The sequence below is a fragment of the Oryctolagus cuniculus genome, chromosome 18, assembly GCF_051225735.1.
Source record: "Oryctolagus cuniculus isolate XC-2025 breed Fujian yellow rabbit chromosome 18, ASM5122573v1, whole genome shotgun sequence".
Taxonomy (NCBI): domain Eukaryota; kingdom Metazoa; phylum Chordata; class Mammalia; order Lagomorpha; family Leporidae; genus Oryctolagus; species Oryctolagus cuniculus.
In genome coordinates this window covers 12,504,425-12,521,783 of record NC_142884.1, presented here as the reverse complement: position 1 = coordinate 12,521,783, position 17,359 = coordinate 12,504,425, and the positions used below count along the sequence as shown (strand labels likewise).

Genomic DNA, 17,359 nt, shown 5'->3' with positions numbered 1-17,359 from the left:
CCCTGTCGGGCTCTCTTCTTGCAATGAGAACTCCATGAGGCCAGGCAAGGGCTGCCCCAGGCTCTGGAGTCCCCAGCACTGCCGCGCCCAGAGCCTGGCTCCTTAACAATGAATGAGTGTGCTAACTTGAAGGTGGCCTTGGAAGATCTGACAAAAGTTTAGGGGAAACTGCGGGAGCAAAGGCTGGGGGTCTGGGAGGAGCCTGAGAGTCAGGACAGCGTGGAGCCAAGGCTGCGGGAACACCTTGGACTCCCTGGACAGGAGCCTGAGCCCTCTCCTGAGACCGCTGGGGGCTCCCGGCAGGTTCTGGGCAGGGAGAAGGACCACACCAGGCTTCTGCTTTATTTTTATTTTATTTTTTTTATTATTTTTTTGACAGGCAGAGTGGACAGTGAGAGAGAGAGACAGAGAGAAAGGTCTTCCTTTGCCGTTGGTTCACCCTCCAATGGCCGCCATGGCTGGCGCACCACGCTGATCCGATGGCAGGAGCCAGGAGCCAGGTGCTTTTCCTGGTCTCCCATGGGGTGCAGGGCCCAAGCACTTGGGCCATCCTCCACTGCACTCCCTGGCCACAGCAGAGAGCTGGCCTGGAAGAGGGGCAACCGGGACAGAATCCGGCGCCCTGACCGGGACTAGAACCCGGTGTGCCGGCGCCGCTAGGCGGAGGATTAGCCTAGTGAGCCGCGGCGCCGGCCCACCAGGCTTCTGCTCTGCTGGGGGTGGCAGTGGGTCGGAGCAGACTCAGCGTCTTAGGAAGGCGCAGGAGTTAGGATGCTACATGGAATGCCCACATCCCTAGACTGCAGGACCTGGATTTGAGTCCCACTCCACTTCCAGTCCGGCTTCCTGGTACCCTGGGAGGCAGCAGGTGATGGATGGCCCACGTACTTGGGTCTCTTCCGCCCACATGGGAGACCACAATGGAGTTCCTGTTTAGCCTGGCTGTTGGGGGCATTTGGGGAGTGAACCAGCAAACGGAAGATTATCTATCTACTTACCTACCTACCTGTCAATCATCTGTCTATCATCCTGGCCCTGCTGCTTTTCACGTAAAATGAAAATAAAGAAATAAAAGCAGAAAATGCCCTGGAGGCCTGCTCGCCAGTACTGCAAGGAGCTGCAGGACTCCTCCCTCACCACCAGGGGGCAGCCTAGTCCCCAACAGCTGCCGCCCCTTCCTTTGCTGCCTGGGTGGAGGTGTTTGCTTGCGGATTTGGAGGTGGCTGGAGCCAGAGCTGTCTGCCGCTCCCCCAGCTCTCCCACCTCCGCTCCTGGCCCCTGGGGCCCCCACTCCAGCCAGAGCAATTTCTGTCAACACAGCCCTGCTGTTTCCAGCCAGGACAATATTTGCCCTGGGGATCTGGGGAGGTCGCTATGGTGACTCCCCCTCCCCGCCAGAAGAGGCCAAGGGAGCCACAGCATCCGCCCCTTCTGTCCCAGTTTACCCTCCGCTCATCCCCAGGTCACTCTCTCCGTCTCTGCCTCTCTCTCTCTCTCATCTCTTCGCTTTATTTTTTTTAAAGCATTTATTTGAAAAGGTAGATATATAGAGAGAGAGGGAGAGAGATCTCCCACCTGCTGGTTCACTCCCCAGATGGCCGCGATGGTCTGGCCTGGGCCAGGCTGAAGCCAGGAGCCAGGAGCTTCATCTTGGTCTCCCCCGTGAGTGGCAGCACCATCTTCCGCTGCTTTCCCAGGTGCCTCCGCGGGGAGCTGGATCGGAAGTGGAACAGCCAGGACTTAGCTGGTGCTGGCGCCAGCACCCCCATCTCGTGTCTGCTCTCTCTCTCTCTCTGGATCCCATGTCCCCCGTCACCGCCTCTGAGTGCCCCCTCCTAGGTCCTCGCTCCCGGGGTCTCCATCTCTCCCCCCTCCCTGGACCCCATGTTTGTGTGTGTCTTTCCAGCTGCCTGTGTGTCTCAGTTGCTGTCTCTCCGTGTCTCTTTGTGCCCGTGTCTCTCGCGGGGTCACGCTCTCTCCGCTCATCTCTCTGCAGGCCTGAACCTCGGGGGGCCATCTCCACCTCCCATTTCTGGCCTCAGTCCCCATGGGGTGCCCCCTGTTCCCATCTCTCTCTGCCTCATTTCTTGCGCACCATCTGCCGGCCGCTCAGGCCCCCCCCGGCTGCTCCCTGCAGGCTCCGTTGAACCAGGCAGCCTCTGGCGATGGTGGGGGGTTTGGGGGGGGAGACACAGGCCTTGCAGCTTCTGCCCCCCAACTCCAACCCTGGGCGGGGGGTGGGGGGCACTGCCTGGTCGTGGCCAGGTGCGGGAGACCCAAGGCCAAGGGCAGTGGAATCAGCCCGACAGACAGCCAGAGAGAAGCTACCGGGAAATCAGGAAGAAGTTAAAGACGCAGAGGGCGACAGGCCTGGGAGAAAGAGAGAGAGAGAGAGAGAGAGAGAGAGAGAGCGCACTGGAGCGAGCAGAGAGAAGAATGAAAGGAGGAGACAGCCGGGGAGAGCAAGCCGGACAGACAGGCAGGGAGTGTGGGAGCTACCAGGTAGGGCAGGTAGGAGAGAGGCAGGCCGCAGGGAGAGGCAGGGAGGGGGAGAGAGCAGGGACAAGAGACCCAGAAGAGGAAGTGAGAAGCAGGGGGCGGAGGGGGGGGAGCGCTGCTAAATTTAGAGACAGGACCCAGAGGAAACCGGGCTCCAGTGGGGAGCTGCTGGGAGGGAGGCGGGGGCGCGGTGGCAGCAGGGCATTGCCCCCCCTGCTCCCCTGGGGTCTGCCAATGGGCATGTGGCTGTGGCCAGGAGGGCTCCCAGCTGTTTCCTGAAGCCCTGAGCCTGGCAGGAGGACAGGGCCCGCTGCCCCACCCCGCAGACCCTGGGAGACTTCAGAGGACCCCAGGAGGGCTGGGCTGGGCAGAGGCCAGTCAGGGACCCCCGCCTGCGCCCTCCTGTCCTGCTCACTCTCGGGGGTGGGGCTCCTCCTGGGGGCGCTGGTCTTTCCCGCTGGCCCTCACCAGCTCGGGGACCTCCCCATGCCAGTGTCTCTGTTCTGTCTCCCCCAGCCCCATTCCCCCGCCATGGCTCCTCCATCTCTCTCTGTACTCCGTCTCTGTTTCCCCGTGTCTCGCCCCCCCTCCCCCAACCCCACCCGCCCATAGAGACAGCCTCGGACCCCCTCGGGGCCACGGGAGACTCCCGCCAAGCCCCAGCCTGGACAGTCTCAGACCCTTCTCTCCCCACGCCAGGATCCGAGTCTTTCCCAGGACCCAGAGGGCGCAGGAATGTGGGGCAGAGAGCAGGGAGTAAGGACACCCCTGCCCCGCCCCAGAAGGGGCTCCTTCCAGTCTCTGGTGCAGACCTCACACCACCCCTCCTGGGGCCTCAGTTTCTCCTCTGAGGAATGGGCAGATCGTGCAGGCCCCGTGGGAGCGAGTGTTTGTGGCACAGGACAGGGCGGTTGATGTACAGGGTGAGGGCGCCCAGAGCTGCGGGGGCTCTGCGCCCCCTGCCGGCCCACCCCCACCCCGGGTCCAGAAGTTTCCCCACATTGAGGGCGACGGAAGGGGCTGGAGGGGGGGAGTTCTGTGGCCGGGAGACGTGCGAGCTGCGGATTCGGAGCTGGGGTGACGTGCAACATGTGGGGCGTGTGTATGAGCGCAGGTGGCTGCCGAGTGTGGGAGTGTGACCGTGTCACGGGTGTGGCTGTGTGTGACCGGGTGACACCGGGAGCTTGTGCCTCGGTGATGGTTGGGGGTGTGGGGTGTGACCGCGTGGCCTCTGGTGGTGAGGAGCGTGTGAGCCGAGCCTGCACGCCTGGCACGTGACTTTGCGTGTGCTTGTTTTGTTCACCATCGCTCCTTGCAGCCCTGCCCTGGACATGCTGGGGTCCCTATGCCGGGGTCCTCCTGGGACAGCAGGGGAGATGGACAGTGCTAGTGAGCGTGTGAGTGTGTACATGACTGACAATGCTACTGGGACTGTGGGAAACTGCGGCTGTGTGTGTGTGTGTGTCACCGAGTGACTGTCACTTTGTGGGTGACAGATGGGCTCTCTGGGTGTGACTGTGGGAGCCACAGTGCGTGACGTTCCAGGATCGTGTGTGACACTGCCCGTGGCTGGGTGGCTGGCTCCGTGTGAGTGGCTTGGTGGGAGGGGGCACTCAGGGACTGGGGGGGGCTGTGGGTGGAACAGGGGAGTGTGTACAGCTGGGGAGGGGGCTTCCCCGCGATACCCCTGTGCCTGCTCCCCCACCTAGCCTTGGGTGACTGTGATACTGGGGCGCCGCTGCCCCCTGCTCGCTCCCCCTCCCGCTCTCTGTCCCGCCCTGGCCCCGCCCCCTCCCACCACCCCAGGCTCCAGCGCCCATCACCTCCTCCAGAGCCCAGGGAAGGCAGTGGAGGTAGCTGTGGACGACGGACGCAGCAGGAGCAGGACGGGGGACAGGTGAGGTCCCCCCACGCCTGCCCCTCTGGGTCTCCCTGTCTCCAGCTCGCGCGCTGTTCCTGTCTTTTGTCTTTGTCTTTCCATGCCCAGTCTGTCCTCCCTCGCCTCTGTCTCTCCGGCTCCGCTGAGTTCCAGGTGGCTTCATACCTGGGCTCCTTCCCGCCCGCCCTTCCCTGTGTCTCTCGGGTCCGTTTCCTGTGCCTTTCTAACCGTTGCCCCTGTCTCTCTCCGCTGTCTCCTTGTCTCTGGCTGTCCTGGTTCTCTGTCTTGCGTGTCTTTCATTCCCAGCCCCAGTCCGTCTCTCTAAGATGCCCCCGCACCCCCCTTCCCTCCGTGGTGCTGGGGTGGGCTGGACTGGGTGGGTGTTAGGGGGTAGGTGGGAGGATTTCAGAGCATCCGGGTCCTTGCAGAACTAAGTGTGTGTGTGGGGGGGGGTCTCACCCTACCTGAGGCCAGAGTGCTGGCTGCCAGCCGTCCCACTGGCTCTGGGCTTTACCCGGAAGTATTGGGGATAGGACAGTGGGAAGCCAGGTGGGCATCTAAAGCTCCCCTCCCAGACTCGCCCTGGATCCCCACCCCAAGGCGGCCCCCAGGTTCTCCAGAGTCTATGTCTAGACTCGAGGTGACACTACCGCTTCTGCCCCAGCCGCAGCTCTAGGGCAACCGCCCCCTCAGCAAACAATCCCCCCCCTCCACCGCCGCTGCCCCAGCAACAGGTGGGGGCGGCCCGGGAATCCCTTATCAGACCCCGGCCCCGCCCCCAGCTGCCGCAGCATCGCGCGTGGGGGCCGGGAGGGGGCGCTGCCCGCGATCCACGTGCGTGAATCCCCCAGGCCCGGGCGGCGCGGGGGCTGGAATGCTGAATCGGCCTTGGGTCCCTCCAGGGGAGACCGTCCCTGTGTTGCCGGACCCCGGGCCGCCGTGGCGATGCCCAGCTGGGCGCCCTGGCGGCTGCTGCTGCTCTCGCTGGCGGGGCTGCCGCTCTGGAGCGCGGAGGTGAGGAGCTGGGGGGGGGGGGCAGCAGAGCGCCAGGCTTGGAGGGAGGCCCCCACCCAAGGAGAGATTGCAGACCACCCCGCCTGCCAGATTCCAGTGTTGCTGGCTGCTTCCAGTCCTCATCTCCCCCTCCCATGGAGGTCCAGCCGCCCCCCCCAATTTTCCTCCAGGTTTCCAGCCCCCCATGACCACGTCCTCAGCGGTTTCTAGGCTCCCCTAAGACTTGGCAGGAGTTTCTAGGCCACCCAAACGAGACAGTCCCTCCAAGTCTCCAGGGCCGCGGGGATCGGTCTGGGTGGAGGGGGGTCCTCCCTTCTCTCTTCTCGTAGACAGGATCTGAGGGGCAGACGGCCGGGGAGCTGTACCGGCGCTGGGAACGGTACCGCAGGGAGTGCCAGGAGACCCTGGAGAGCGCGGAGCCCCCCTCAGGTGTGCCTCGGTAAACTGGTTTGGAGCGCGCCTCGGGCGGCCGCGCCGGGGCCAAAACCCGGAGAAGTCCAGGGTTGATGTGGGCGGGCTCTCCGCGGCCTGGGTGGGGCTTAGCGTCGGTGGGAGGGGCCCAGGCCTGAGCTCGGCGAGGATTGGGGCGGGCCGGGATGGTGGGAGGGGCCTGGATGGGAAATTTGAGGTGGGAGGGGTCTTGGGCAAGGCCAGCCCCACAGTGGGCAGAGTTTGTGGTGGAGCCCACACTGATGGGGAAGAATCTAAGGCGGGCATTTCCTGGGTGGGAGGAGCCCGAAGCTGGGCTAGCGGGGTGGGCGGGGCCTTGAGGGCTGGAGGGAGGAGCTTTGGCAGAGCCTGGACAGGACCCCGTGGGGTGGGGCGCCGAGCAGGGCTTGGCGTGTGGAAGGCAGGGAAGCTTGGGGCCCACGCGACACTTGGCCCCCACGCCCATCCCCCAGGTCTCGCCTGTAACGGGTCCTTCGATATGTATGTCTGCTGGGACTACGCTGCACCCAACGCCACGGCCCGAGCGTCCTGCCCCTGGTACCTGCCTTGGCACCGCCAAGGTGAGGCACTGGGCACCCCGACTCTCCCCGGACACTTGCACCCCTGACCTTTGTCCCCTCAGCCCACGTACGCCCCTCCTGCCCTGCCAGGCTGGTGTCTCCTCGTCTCTCCAACCCTGGCTCTGAGGACTAAGGAGCTCTGATTTTCTCTCCTTTTCTGGAATCTCTCTGTCTCTGGGCCTCTTGGTCTTCCCGGCCTAAGTAGCTTTGTTTCTTTTCTTTAAAGATTGATTTTATTTATTTGAAAGACAGAGTTACAGAGAGAGGTAGAGACAGAGAGAGAGAGGTCATCCATCCGCTGGTTCACTCCCCAAATGGCCACAACAGCTGGAGCTGTGCTGGTCCGAAGCCAGGAGCCAGGAGCTTCTTCCAGGTCTCCCACGTGGGTGCAGGGGCCAAGCACTTGGTCCATCTTCCACTGCTTTCCCAGGCCGTAGCAGAGAGCTGGATTGGAAGTGGAACAGCCAGGTCTTGAACCGGCGCCCACATGGGATGCTGGCACTGCAGGCAGCAGCTTTACCCGCTACACCACAGCGCCGGCCCCCAGTTTGTGTTTCTGTCTCCATCTCCTTCGGTGGCCCTCTGAACCCCTCCCTGTTTCCCTGCAGTGGCTGCGGGCTTTGTCCTCCGGCAGTGTGGCAGTGACGGCCAATGGGGACCTTGGCGAGACCACACCCAGTGTGAGAACCCAGAGAAGAACGAGGCCTTTCAGGTACGGAGAGCTCAGGAGGCCCAGGGACAGGTGAAGAAGCAGCATCCCCAGGCCAGGCCTGACCCCCCCCCCCCCCCGCACTGCTCGAGACGCTGCATTTCATGTGACAGAAGCCTGAGACACCCCCCCCCCCAAAGGAGAGGAGAAATGGATCGGCTTTCTGTGACTGGGTAGCAGCTTCAGGCACAGCAAGATCTAGGTGCTCGTAGTGTGCTTGGTTTTCTCTGTGCTGGTCTCCTGGTCCCTGTGGGGTGCAAACGGGCCCCCACAATCAGACGCTTGCATTGACCAGCCACAGAGACCCGCGGGGACAGGAGATTCCGTCCTTGGACATGGCTGTCCCCGTCCAGGAACCGGTTCTCTTCGTCCTGGTTTGAGACCTGCCCTTCCTGGGCACTCTGTGCAGGGTGGCCGGGGCCTGGGTCAAAGGTCAGGTCGAATGCTCGAACTGCTGGGCCACATGTCCAGCCTGGGGCTGAGCTGGTGGGCCAAGCCTCGGCCAAACAAGAGTGAGCAATTTCCCAAGAAGAAACCCGGGGTGCCGGGGGCGGGGACAGAGAGCAGACGTCCTCCCTGCCCTTCCCTGGGCCTGCGGGGAGAACTGAGGCTTCTTCCTGTGTCCCCCACGCCCGCCAGGACCAAAGGCGCATCCTGGAGTGGCTGCAGGCCGTGTACACCATCGGCTACTCCCTGTCCCTGGCCACGCTGCTCCTAGCACTGCTCATCCTGGGTGTCTTCAGGTGGGACCCCAAGCCTGGGTGTGCCCCCAGACGGGGGGCTCGGCTCCACCCACCCACTGGTGGTCCTATGGGAAGGGCCCCCTGGGTTAGAGGGGCTCTGGGCTACTGAGAGCAGCTCTCTGGGGGGGTTCCCTGACTGCCCCCCCCACTCCCCAGGCGGCTGCACTGCACCCGGAATTACATCCACATCAACCTGTTCGCGTCTTTCACGCTGCGGGCTGCGGCCATCCTGAGCCGGGACCGGCTGCTACCTCCACCGGGCCCCCACCCCGGGGACCAGGCCCCCGCCCTGTGGAACGAGGTGTGCCTCACTGGCCTGGCCTCCTACGCCCGCCCGCTCAGCCTCTCTCCAGACACTTTTGGAGGGACCCCCCCCCCAACGCTGCCTCCCGATCCCGAACCTCTCCCAGCACCACCCCCCGTGGGAATTTCACCTTCCTCGGTGAGAGCGTCCACCCGCGGGGGCTGAGGCCAGGCACAGACTGGGGGGAACTAGCCGGGTTGGGGGTGGGCATTTGGTGGGCACCATTTTGTTACTGGAAGACAGGCTGGGAGACTAGACCCTGGGAGCAGAGGTGGCAAAAACCTCGATCGGGTCCCATTGGGGCCGTACCAGCTGTTAAAAAGACATGGGGTGCAGTTGGCAGGAGCCAGGACTGGGGACAGAGAGAGCAGGTGGAATCTCCCCGGAGTGCCGGGGACCCACCGCCTGGCCGCCCCCCAGGCCCTCGCCGCCTGCCGCACGGCCCAGATCCTGACCCAGTACTGCGTGGGTGCCAGCTACACGTGGCTGCTGGTGGAGGGCCTGCACCTGCACAGCCTCTTGGTGTTCCCTGGCGGCTCGGAGGAGGGCCACTTCCGCTGTTACCTGCTCCTTGGCTGGGGTGAGCCTCGACCCCGGCCCCGCCCAGCCCAGCGCGCCTCGGCTCCCCGCCCGCCTCGCCTCGTCTACCTCCGGGGGCCTCCTCCCCTCTCTAGGCCGCCCCCCACCCCGCCCCGACCCTGGCAGAGGAACTCGCGGGTCTTGGGCCTGGCGGGGCCTGTGCGCGCGCTGACAGCTGCGGCGGGGTGGGGGGCGGGGCCGGGGTCTGCACAGGGGCCCCCGCGCTTTTCGTCTTTGCCTGGGTGATCGTCAGGTACCTGTACGAGAACACGCAGTGAGTCCCAGGGGCTGGGGCGGGGCCTGGGCGGTGGGCGGTACCTTGGCGGATGGGGTGGGGTTATGACAGTAGCAGGCGGGGCTTCAAGGAGAGTGGGCGGGGTCTGGCGAGTGCGCCTGGGTGAGTCTCCTCGGGGGGTTGCCCACGTCTCAGCCGGACCCCACCTCCCCCAGGTGCTGGGAGCGGAACGATGTCAAGGCCATTTGGTGGATCATCCGCACCCCCATCCTCATAACCATCTTGGTACAGCCCCCTCCCGACCGCCCTCGCGCCCGCCCCCACCCGGGCTGGGGTCGCGCGGTCAGCGGCTCCTCGCTCTCCTGCAGATAAACTTCCTGATCTTCATCCGCATCCTTGGCGTCCTCGTGTCCAAGCTGAGGACCCGGCAGATGCGCTGCCCCGACTACCGCCTGAGGTGAGGGCTGGCGGCCGCGGGGGCGCGCCCAGAGCCCCGGCCTCGGACCAGCGCCCCTCTCCCCGCAGGCTGGCTCGCTCCACGCTGACGCTGGTGCCCCTGCTGGGCGTCCACGAGGTGGTGTTCGCGCCCGTGACGGAGGAACAGGCCCGCGGCGCCCTGCGCCTGGCCAAGCTGGGCTTCGAGATCTTCCTAAGCTCCTTCCAGGTGCGCGGGCGGGGCGGGCCGGGCTCCCTGGGCTGCAGCTGAGGGCAACACCCAATCCGGGTCTCCCCCGTGGGTGGCAGGAACCCAGCATTAGCAGGAGGCTGGGTGCTGAGCCCGTGCGGAACCCGGGGACCTCAGCCGGCAGCCTAACTGCTAGGCCGACACCAGGCCTCTCATTCCAGCCTGGACAGGGCGGTCAGCGGAAGGCTGAGCGCATGCGCGGCCCCAGTGCCCCTCGGCTCCCCCCCGGTTCTTTATCGGGGGAGTCAGTGAACCAGGAGGTCCCCGTGCGAGGGAAGCAGAGGGCGCGGAGAGCCGAGGGGTCCCCACGGACGGGGTGGCCACCTTAGGGGGACACTGGGGGAGAAGCCAGGCAGGTAGGCCATGTTCCAGGAAGGGACACAGCAGGTGCCACCCGAGGTGTGAGAGCGGCTGGTGAGGTGGGGGCCTTGGCTGCGCCGCTGCCCTAAGTGGGGCTGCCGGGGGTCGGTTTTGAAAGAATCCTGGGAGGTAGTACGTGAGCACATGTAACCTCAAGCCCTACAGGAAACACATTCGATACTTAAGTTAGAACAGAACAGTATAAACGTATTGACGCCTACCTGCGGTTACTTTAGTACCAGTGAATGGCAGTAGGCCACGCTGATTGACAGCCCCAGCCGTGACCTAACCCACGCCCCTCCCTCCGCCAGGGCTTCCTGGTCAGCGTCCTCTACTGCTTCATCAACAAGGAGGTAGGCCGAGCCCCGGGCCGCGCCCCCTGGCGGCCGCGCGGGGAACGGCGCCGCCTCTGAGCGCCTGCCGTTGCAGGTGCAGTCGGAGCTCCGCCGCGGCTGGCGCGGCTGGCGCCACTGCCGCTCGCAGCGCTGCCTGGGCGAGGAGCCGCGCCAGCGCCCGGAGCGCGCCTCTCGGGCCCTGCCCTCGGGCCCGGGCCCCGGCCGCGTCCCCACCGGCCGCGCCTTGCCCTCTGGGACCTTGCCAGGCCCTGGGGATGAGGCCAGCCGGGTACTGGAAAGTTACTGCTAGGTAGCAGGGTCCCGCGTCTGTCCAATCAGCACATATTTGTTGAGTGCTTGCTGTGTGCCAGGCCCAGTGTGGGGGACACCGGGGAATTAGGGGACAGGAAACCAGGTCGCCGGCCTCACGCAGATCACACAGGCTATGGAAATGGCTTCTGAAGGGAGGTCTGGCAGAAGGGACAGCATGTGCTAAGGCCCCGGGGCAGGGAGGAACTGGAGAGGAATGAGCCAGAGCCAGCAGCAGACAGGGGCACACAGTCAGGATCTTACTCCGGGCGCACTGAAGGCTGTTGGCAGGGGCCCCGGTACGCCCGGTGGGGGCAGGGGTGGATGCCAGAGCTGAGCGAGCTGCCCGGCTGCCGTAGGGGTGCGGAAGCTCACCAGGCAGGAGCCGTTTCAAAGGCAGCGTGGAGGGGCCGGCAGGTCCTAGAAGTGCAGTGAACGAGAGACCAGAAGGGTGGCGGAGAGGAGACCCGGCTCAGGGCGAGGACCCAGTGTCCTGTGACACTGCCGGCGTCGGGGGGCCGGGTGTGGGGCGGTCAGCACAGACACCTTGGGGCGGCCTCACGGCAGACACCCGCGCACAGAGCGGCCAGGGCACAGCTAGCCGCAGGGAGGACACACAACCCAGCTCCAGAGACGGGCTGCCGTGGGCACTGAGAGCCGGCAAGCTGACCGCTGCACAGCCACGAGGCCCTCACCCCCGTCTTCCCCACACAGCTGTGCCCACAGCTGAGCCTTCTCAGCCTGTGGCCTGGCCCCCCCCACCGCGGTGGGTGCCCCTGGGAATAAAACTGGAGCACCCCTTGTTTTCTGTCTTCTTTCCGGGGTGGGAGAGTCTCCTTGGAGCTGGCTACAGAGGGCCCCTGGCTGGGCGGGGCCTGCAGAGGCAGCGTGGGCTGCCCCACGGTGTGTGCCCCGTCCCATCCTCTGGAGAGCAGTGAGGGGTAGGAGCAGCCTGGCTCACAGCTGCAGAACGGGGCCCGAGGAACCCCCCCCCAGACTGCCCACACGTAGGCTTTGGCTTCCAGCACTGAAGGGCTCGGGTGGGGATGGGGAGGGAGCTGGGCTGTGGCGCGGCATCCCACCCCCCATCCTGGAGCTATCGGAGCGCCCCTGCTGTGGCGGGCCTAGGCCCCTGCTGTGGCGGCCGCGTGAGTCCTGGAACAGGGGCAGGGTCGGGACTCAAGCCGGCCACTCCACTTCGGGACACGGGGTCCAAACTGGCGTCTTACCTGCCAGGCAGAGGGAGCGGCCGCCTCGGGGAACCGCGTCCCACCTCCTGGCGCGTCCGATCAGCAGCAGCAGGCTGACAGCAGGACCCGGAGCTGGGCCTGTGACTCCGGGCTGGCACCAGGCCTGCCGCTGGCGAAGAAGCCAATCCCAGGGCTCTGCAGCCACCCCCACCCCCACCCCGAGGGCAACACCACTCCCGAGGGCCTGGGTGCAGCAGCTCCCTGCGTGCCCGTGGGCTCATTTGCCAGTGGGTAACGGTGTGGCTGGTGAAAGAGGTCCTACCTACCCACGCCCACCTATCACTGGTGGAAAGCAGCTCCCCAGCCCCACCCAGAGCCCCGGGGCGCTGTCCCACCTAGACGGAGACCCTCACGGAACCCTCAGCCCATGGCCGCTGGCCCCTCTGCCTGCCCCCAGCCCGGGTGTGGCTCCATCCAGAGGCAGGGAGAGCACGCGGCGTGTGTCCCACAAGACAGCTTTTCCTTAAAGCCCATTCGCTGAGGGCCCGCTCTGCCACCTCTGCCCGCACAGAGAAGCCCCTCAGGGTTTTAAGTTGTCACCTGAAGGGCGCAGGGCTCAGCGGCGAAGCCACAGGCGTGGGTGTGGATCCTGGCACCACCACGTCCTGCCTGGGTGCCCCTGGGGGGTGACGCTGCCTCTCTGGGCCTCAGTTCCCTCCTGTGCAACACGTAACACACAGGCTGACAGCGCCGACACCCAGCTGAGGCGGGTCCAGGGCTGTCCCGGGCACTGTTGCACGGGGCGGGGCACACAGGAGGCCCCTGCCTTGTCGGCACGAATGCAAACAAAGTCCAGAAGAAACCCGGGCAAGGACAAAGCCCTGAGAGGCAGGGGGCGGAAGAGGGCGACAGGGAGACCAGGAGAGCCAGGGAAAGGCGCACAGAACTCGCGCCAGCCTGAACTGAACGGCCACTCCCACGTGACCGGCTGCTGTGGACGGGGAAGTGAGCCAGGCGGGGCGCAGACCGGCCTCCCCCCGCAGGTCCTGGCCCCAGCCCGGTGGCCGCCCTCTCCCAGGTGCGCCCCGCCCGCGAGGCGCTGGAGCAGACAGACCCGCTAGAAAACACGCTGGGGCTTTATTGACGCAGGGCGGGGCGGGGCCAGCGCAGGGCGGGGCGGCGCCCTACTTGCCGGCGATGAGCGGGGCGGGGCCGGCGCAGGGCGGGGCGGGCGCAGGGCGGCGCCCTACTTGCCGGCGATGAGCGGGTTGCGCAGCACCACGATGACCGAGTCCCCGCGCAGGAACATCTTGGAGATGTAGCGGTCCTTGTTGACCGGCTTGGACTTCTTCTTGCCCTTGCCGCTCTTGGGGACCTCGGTCCACATCTCCTTCACGTTCTCCAGCACCATGTTGCAGTGCCTGCGGGGGGCGGGGGGGGGGCAGGGTCAAGGGGAGCCTCTGGCCCGCCCCGCCGAGCCGTGCTGGGCGTGGGGAAGGGACAGCCGCCCTGCAGCCCCCGCTGCCCCCGCCCCCCCTGCGCCTGTGTCCTCCTCCCCGAGACGGAGACAGCGGTGCTGCCGAGGAACTGCGGGGGAGCTTCCGCCTGCTGGTCACTCCCCAGATGCCAGCAACACCCGAGTGCCACGCGGTGGCAGGGACCTAAGCACTTGGGCCACCACCTGCCGCCTCACAGGGACCACTGGGCCGGGAGCAGAACTAGGACTGAACCCAACACAGCAGGCAGGCGTCCAGAGTGGGCCCGGAAGTGCCCTTCCTCCGGGTCTCCCACGCGGTGCAGGGCCCAAGCACTTGGGCCATCCTCCACTGCACTCCCGGGCCACAGCAGAGAGCGGGCCTGGAAGAGGGGCAGCCGGGACTTGAACCGGTGCCTGTATGGATGCAGGCGTCGCAGGTGGAGGCTTAGCCCACTACAACACAGCAGCGGTCCAGGGATTTTTTTTTTTTTTTTTTTTTTTTTTTGAAGGATGCAGTTATTTATTTGAAAGGCAGAGTTAGAGAGAGAGAGATGGAGAGAAAGATTGTTCCTTCCACACACTGGCTTACTCTCCGAATGGCTGTAACGGCCAGGCTGGGCCTGGGCAAAGCTGGGAGCTTTCTCTGGGCCCCCCAGCTGAGTGGCAGGGGCCCATGTGCTCCGCCAGCTTCTGCTGCTCTCCCCGGCACGTCAGCAGGGAGCTGCGTCAGAAATGGAGTGGCTGGGACTTGAACCAGCGCCCATATGGGACGCAGGTGTTGTAGGCAGCAGTTTAACCCGCAGTACACAGATGCCAGTCCTGGGATTAAAAGAAAAAAAAAAAAAAGGATAAGAAGGGGCTGGCACTGTGGATCAGCGGGTTAAAGCCATAGCCTGCAGCACCGGCATCCTATATGGTTGCCTGTTCGAGTCCCAGGTGCTCCACTTCGGCTCCAACTCCTGCTGATGCACCCAGAAAAGCAGAAGATGGCCGAATCCTTGGGTCTCTGCACCCACATGGGAGACCCGGAAGTGGCTGCAGTTCCCGGCTCTGGCCTGGCCCAGCCTCAGCCCATGCGGCCGCTTGGGGACTGCACCAGCGATGGAAGATCTCACTCTCACTCCCTCTCTGTAATTGTGCCTTTCAAAAAAAAAAAAAGGCTGGCGCCGTGGCTCACTAGGCTAATCCTCCGCCTAGCGGCGCCGGCACACCGGGTTCTAGTCCCGGTCGGGGCGCCGGATTCTGTCCCGGTTGCCCCTCTTCCAGGCCAGCTCTCTGCTGTGGCCAGGGAGTGCAGTGGAGGATGGCCCAGGTGCTTGGGCCCTGCACCCCATGGGAGATCAGGAAAAGCACCTGGCTCCTGGCATCGGATCAGCAGCGCGCCGACCGCGGCGGCCATTGGAGGGTGAACCAACGGCAAAAGGAAGACCTTTCTCTCTGTCTCTCTCTCTCACTGTCCACTCTGCCTGTCAAAAAAAAAAAAAAAAAAAAAAAAAGGCTAAGAAGCCCCCATCTTCCAACACATGTGATGTTTCAGTCACACCACACTCCTGCGGATCTGTGACCACCAGGGGGGCGGTCCCTGGAGGGAGGGCGCAGGAAGGAGATCGCCCGTCATCAGGTGCCTGTTTGAATGAACCCGCCCCACCTGCACACACTGCGCATTCAGTCGCGGGTGGGAGGGGCTGAGGGGGCAGGCAACAGCCCGCTGGCCGCAGTGTTCTCAGGCCAGGACCAGCAGAACCGGGCGGCAGGAGAGCGCCTGGAAGGTTCTCCTGCAGGACCGAGCCCTGCCAGGGGCACCTCTGCAAGGCTGTGGGCACCACAAAGGACGGCCAGGGGCACGGTGAGTGCGTGAGTGAGACACCACAGAACACACGGGGGCGGCGCTGTGGTTGGTGGGCTGACGCCCTGGCCTGCAGCGCCAGCATCCCACAAGGGTGCCGGTTCGAGGCCCGGCTGCTCCTCTTCGATCCAGCTCTCTGCTGTGGCCTGGGAAAGCAAAAGATGGCCCAAGTGCTTGGGCCCCTGCATCCACGTGGTAGACCAGGAGAAGCTCCTGGCTCCTGGTCAGCTCAGCTCAGTGAACCAGCGGATGGAAGACCTCTCTGTGTCTCTATCCATAACTCTACCTCTCAAAATAAATAAAATATTAAAAGCCTGCCTGCGTGCTACCCCCGGCTCTGGCCCCACTGTGGACATCCGGGGAGTGCCCAGCAGGTGGGAGCTCTCTCCGTCTCTCCGCTTCTCTTTCAATGAATGAACCAAAAGGTGTCCTGTGGCCAGGCACTTCATGCGTGTTAAGTCACCGCATCTCTGTATCCACCGCGACGACTGCCTGCCACTGTGCGGACAAGATAACGGCACGCGCTGAGGGTCGCCTGGCCGCTCAGAGGGACAGCACAGCAGGGGCCGGCTGGCGCCCACCGCAGGGCAGGGCGGGAGGCGCGGCCTCGGAGGAGCCCCGCCCGCAGGCCCCTCCCTCCCGGGCCAGGCCCCGCCCCCGGCCGCGCACCTGTCGAAGGCCTTCACGCGGCCCAGCAGCTTCTTGTTGTTGCGGCAGTTGATGAGCACCTGCGTGTTGTTCTTGACCGACTGCGTGAGCACGGAGAGCGGGCCCGTGTTGAACTCCTCCTCCTCCCGCTTCTGCAGCTCCTCGGGGGTCATCTCGCTCTTGGGCTTGTTGAGGAGGCTCCTGACGGGGGAGGAGGGACCCGCGGGTGAGGGGAGGAGCCGGGGCCGCCCCCCAGCCCTGCCGGCCTGGTCTCTAGGCATCAGCACCTGGAAGCCACCAGCCATCCCCAACCCCGCCCGCCCCGGCTCAGCTCCCGCTAGGCCCCCTCCCCAGCCTGCTGCACCCAGGGCACACCACTCCCTGGGGGGTAAGTCCGCCCTTCTCATTGGCCGGGCAGAAGCGGACGTCCACTCCTCTTTCGTCTCCCACGGCAACTCGGACAGCAGCCACTGTCAGGACTTGCTCTACGGCGCCCCCACCTTCCTCCCCCTGGCGTCTGACGCCCACTGCCCCACAATCGGGACGCTTGTCCCTCGGCATCCACAGGGGGCTGGTCCCAGGATCCGCGTTGCCCGGGTCCCGGAAGCCTCAGCGGCCCGGATCCCTTAGGTGGGATGGCGGGGACGCACACACACACACCCTGCGCACACCTGCCGCTCGCTAAGTCATCTCCAGGTTACAGCGTAACGGGACCTGCCTGTGCTGCGACCCCGTGGAGCCCGGGCAACAGTCACAGGAGAAAGGCCTGCCCGGCCACTCGGGGCTGGCCAGCCTCAGTGTTCAGAACAGCACTCGGGCGCCGGCTTAAAAACCAGCCTGCCGTAGTCCCGCTCGGCAGGGCCGAATCAATGCGTCTGCCGGCCGTACCCCTCCCCCCGGCCGGCTGCAGAATCCGACCTCCGTGCCAGGGCTACCTGCACCCAGAGGGCAGCCTGGGGGCCGTGCGCAAGCCTAACTCACGGCAGCCCCCTCAGAACCCTCCCAGGGCCCCCGGCTGAGCCTGCAGCCCCAGCCGCGGCGTCGTTGCGAATCAGGCCGAGCAGCCACGGCCCCCGGCCCCAGCTCACGTTCCAAGCCCCTCGCCCCCAATCGCTATCCCTAAAAGCCCGCGCCCCGGCTTCTGTAACTCGAGAAGCCGCTTCTTAACCTTCACTCCAGCGAGCTGATGACGCGGAGGAGCCGCTGCCCGTTCTCTCACAGAGCTGGCGGCCCTCGCGGACTCAGGGTCCGCCAGAGGCCCCGGGGCCGGTCCCACGCTCATCACAGAAAATTCGCCCGAGAGCTCTGCTCCGCCCGCGGCGCTGCCGCCCCCTTCCGCCGCTAATCGGCCGCATTCGCACCCACAACCTCACGCCCGCCGCTTAAGCCCAGCCCGGCCTCACATGGTGCCGGCCCCGCGTTCGGGTCACTCTCACTCCAACCTCCTCCGCGTTGCTTCTGCCTCTGCGGATGGAGCGCGAGAGGGGCGGGACTTCCGCTTCCGGCGGGCCACTTCCGTGGGCGCCTGCGCAAACCC

The 17,359-nt window shown here is 65.3% G+C and overlaps 2 protein-coding genes across 5 annotated transcripts; one reads left to right on the top strand and one right to left on the bottom strand.

Moving 5' to 3' along the window:
• Nucleotides 1-3,213: 3,213 nt before the first annotated feature.
• GIPR (gastric inhibitory polypeptide receptor) lies at nucleotides 3,214-12,144 on the top strand. Of its 3 annotated transcripts, XM_089319396.1 has the most exons (14): nucleotides 3,214-4,396; nucleotides 5,281-5,392; nucleotides 5,722-5,821; nucleotides 6,295-6,402; nucleotides 7,011-7,114; nucleotides 7,751-7,854; nucleotides 8,011-8,155; nucleotides 8,579-8,738; nucleotides 8,951-9,011; nucleotides 9,188-9,257; nucleotides 9,341-9,429; nucleotides 9,498-9,636; nucleotides 10,329-10,370; nucleotides 10,447-12,144. In XM_089319396.1, exons 2-14 carry the CDS (start codon nucleotides 5,324-5,326, stop codon nucleotides 10,660-10,662), a joined length of 1,407 nt encoding a protein of 468 aa, XP_089175522.1. In that variant the 5' UTR covers nucleotides 3,214-4,396; nucleotides 5,281-5,323; the 3' UTR covers nucleotides 10,663-12,144. The 3 variants fall into 3 exon arrangements, 2 of the variants coding, with proteins under 2 accessions (XP_089175522.1, XP_089175521.1); XR_016224862.1 differs by lacking the exons at nucleotides 8,951-9,011; nucleotides 10,329-10,370; nucleotides 10,447-12,144 and having other exon boundaries at nucleotides 9,498-9,547; XM_089319395.1 differs by lacking the exons at nucleotides 8,951-9,011; nucleotides 9,498-9,636; nucleotides 10,329-10,370; nucleotides 10,447-12,144 and having other exon boundaries at nucleotides 9,341-9,486.
• An 825-nt stretch (nucleotides 12,145-12,969) lies between these two features.
• Nucleotides 12,970-17,294, bottom strand: SNRPD2 (small nuclear ribonucleoprotein D2 polypeptide). Of its 2 annotated transcripts, none has more exons than XM_070062008.2 (3): nucleotides 16,991-17,294; nucleotides 15,844-16,023; nucleotides 12,970-13,272 (listed from the first exon to the last, which is right to left on the bottom strand). In XM_070062008.2, exons 2-3 carry the CDS (start codon nucleotides 15,993-15,995, stop codon nucleotides 13,098-13,100), a joined length of 327 nt encoding a protein of 108 aa, XP_069918109.1. In that variant the 5' UTR covers nucleotides 15,996-16,023; nucleotides 16,991-17,294; the 3' UTR covers nucleotides 12,970-13,097. The 2 variants fall into 2 exon arrangements, with proteins under 2 accessions (XP_069918109.1, XP_002723659.1); XM_002723613.6 differs by having other exon boundaries at nucleotides 17,226-17,294.
• Nucleotides 17,295-17,359: the final 65 nt, after the last annotated feature.

Bases quoted from the DNA above. Each gene is read 5' to 3' on its own strand.
- GIPR (XM_089319396.1), top strand. From the start codon at position 5,324: ATGCCCAGCTGGGCGCCCTGGCGGCTGCTGCTGCTCTCGCTGGCGGGG. The intron at 7,115-7,750 runs GTACGGAGAGCT...CACGCCCGCCAG, and splicing joins AGAAGAACGAGGCCTTTCAG to GACCAAAGGCGCATCCTGGA. The intron at 8,739-8,950 runs GTGAGCCTCGAC...GGGTCTGCACAG, and splicing joins TTACCTGCTCCTTGGCTGGG to GGGCCCCCGCGCTTTTCGTC.
- SNRPD2 (XM_002723613.6), bottom strand. The intron at 13,273-15,843 runs GTGCGCGGCCGG...CGCCCCCCGCAG, and splicing joins CGCGTGAAGGCCTTCGACAG to GCACTGCAACATGGTGCTGG.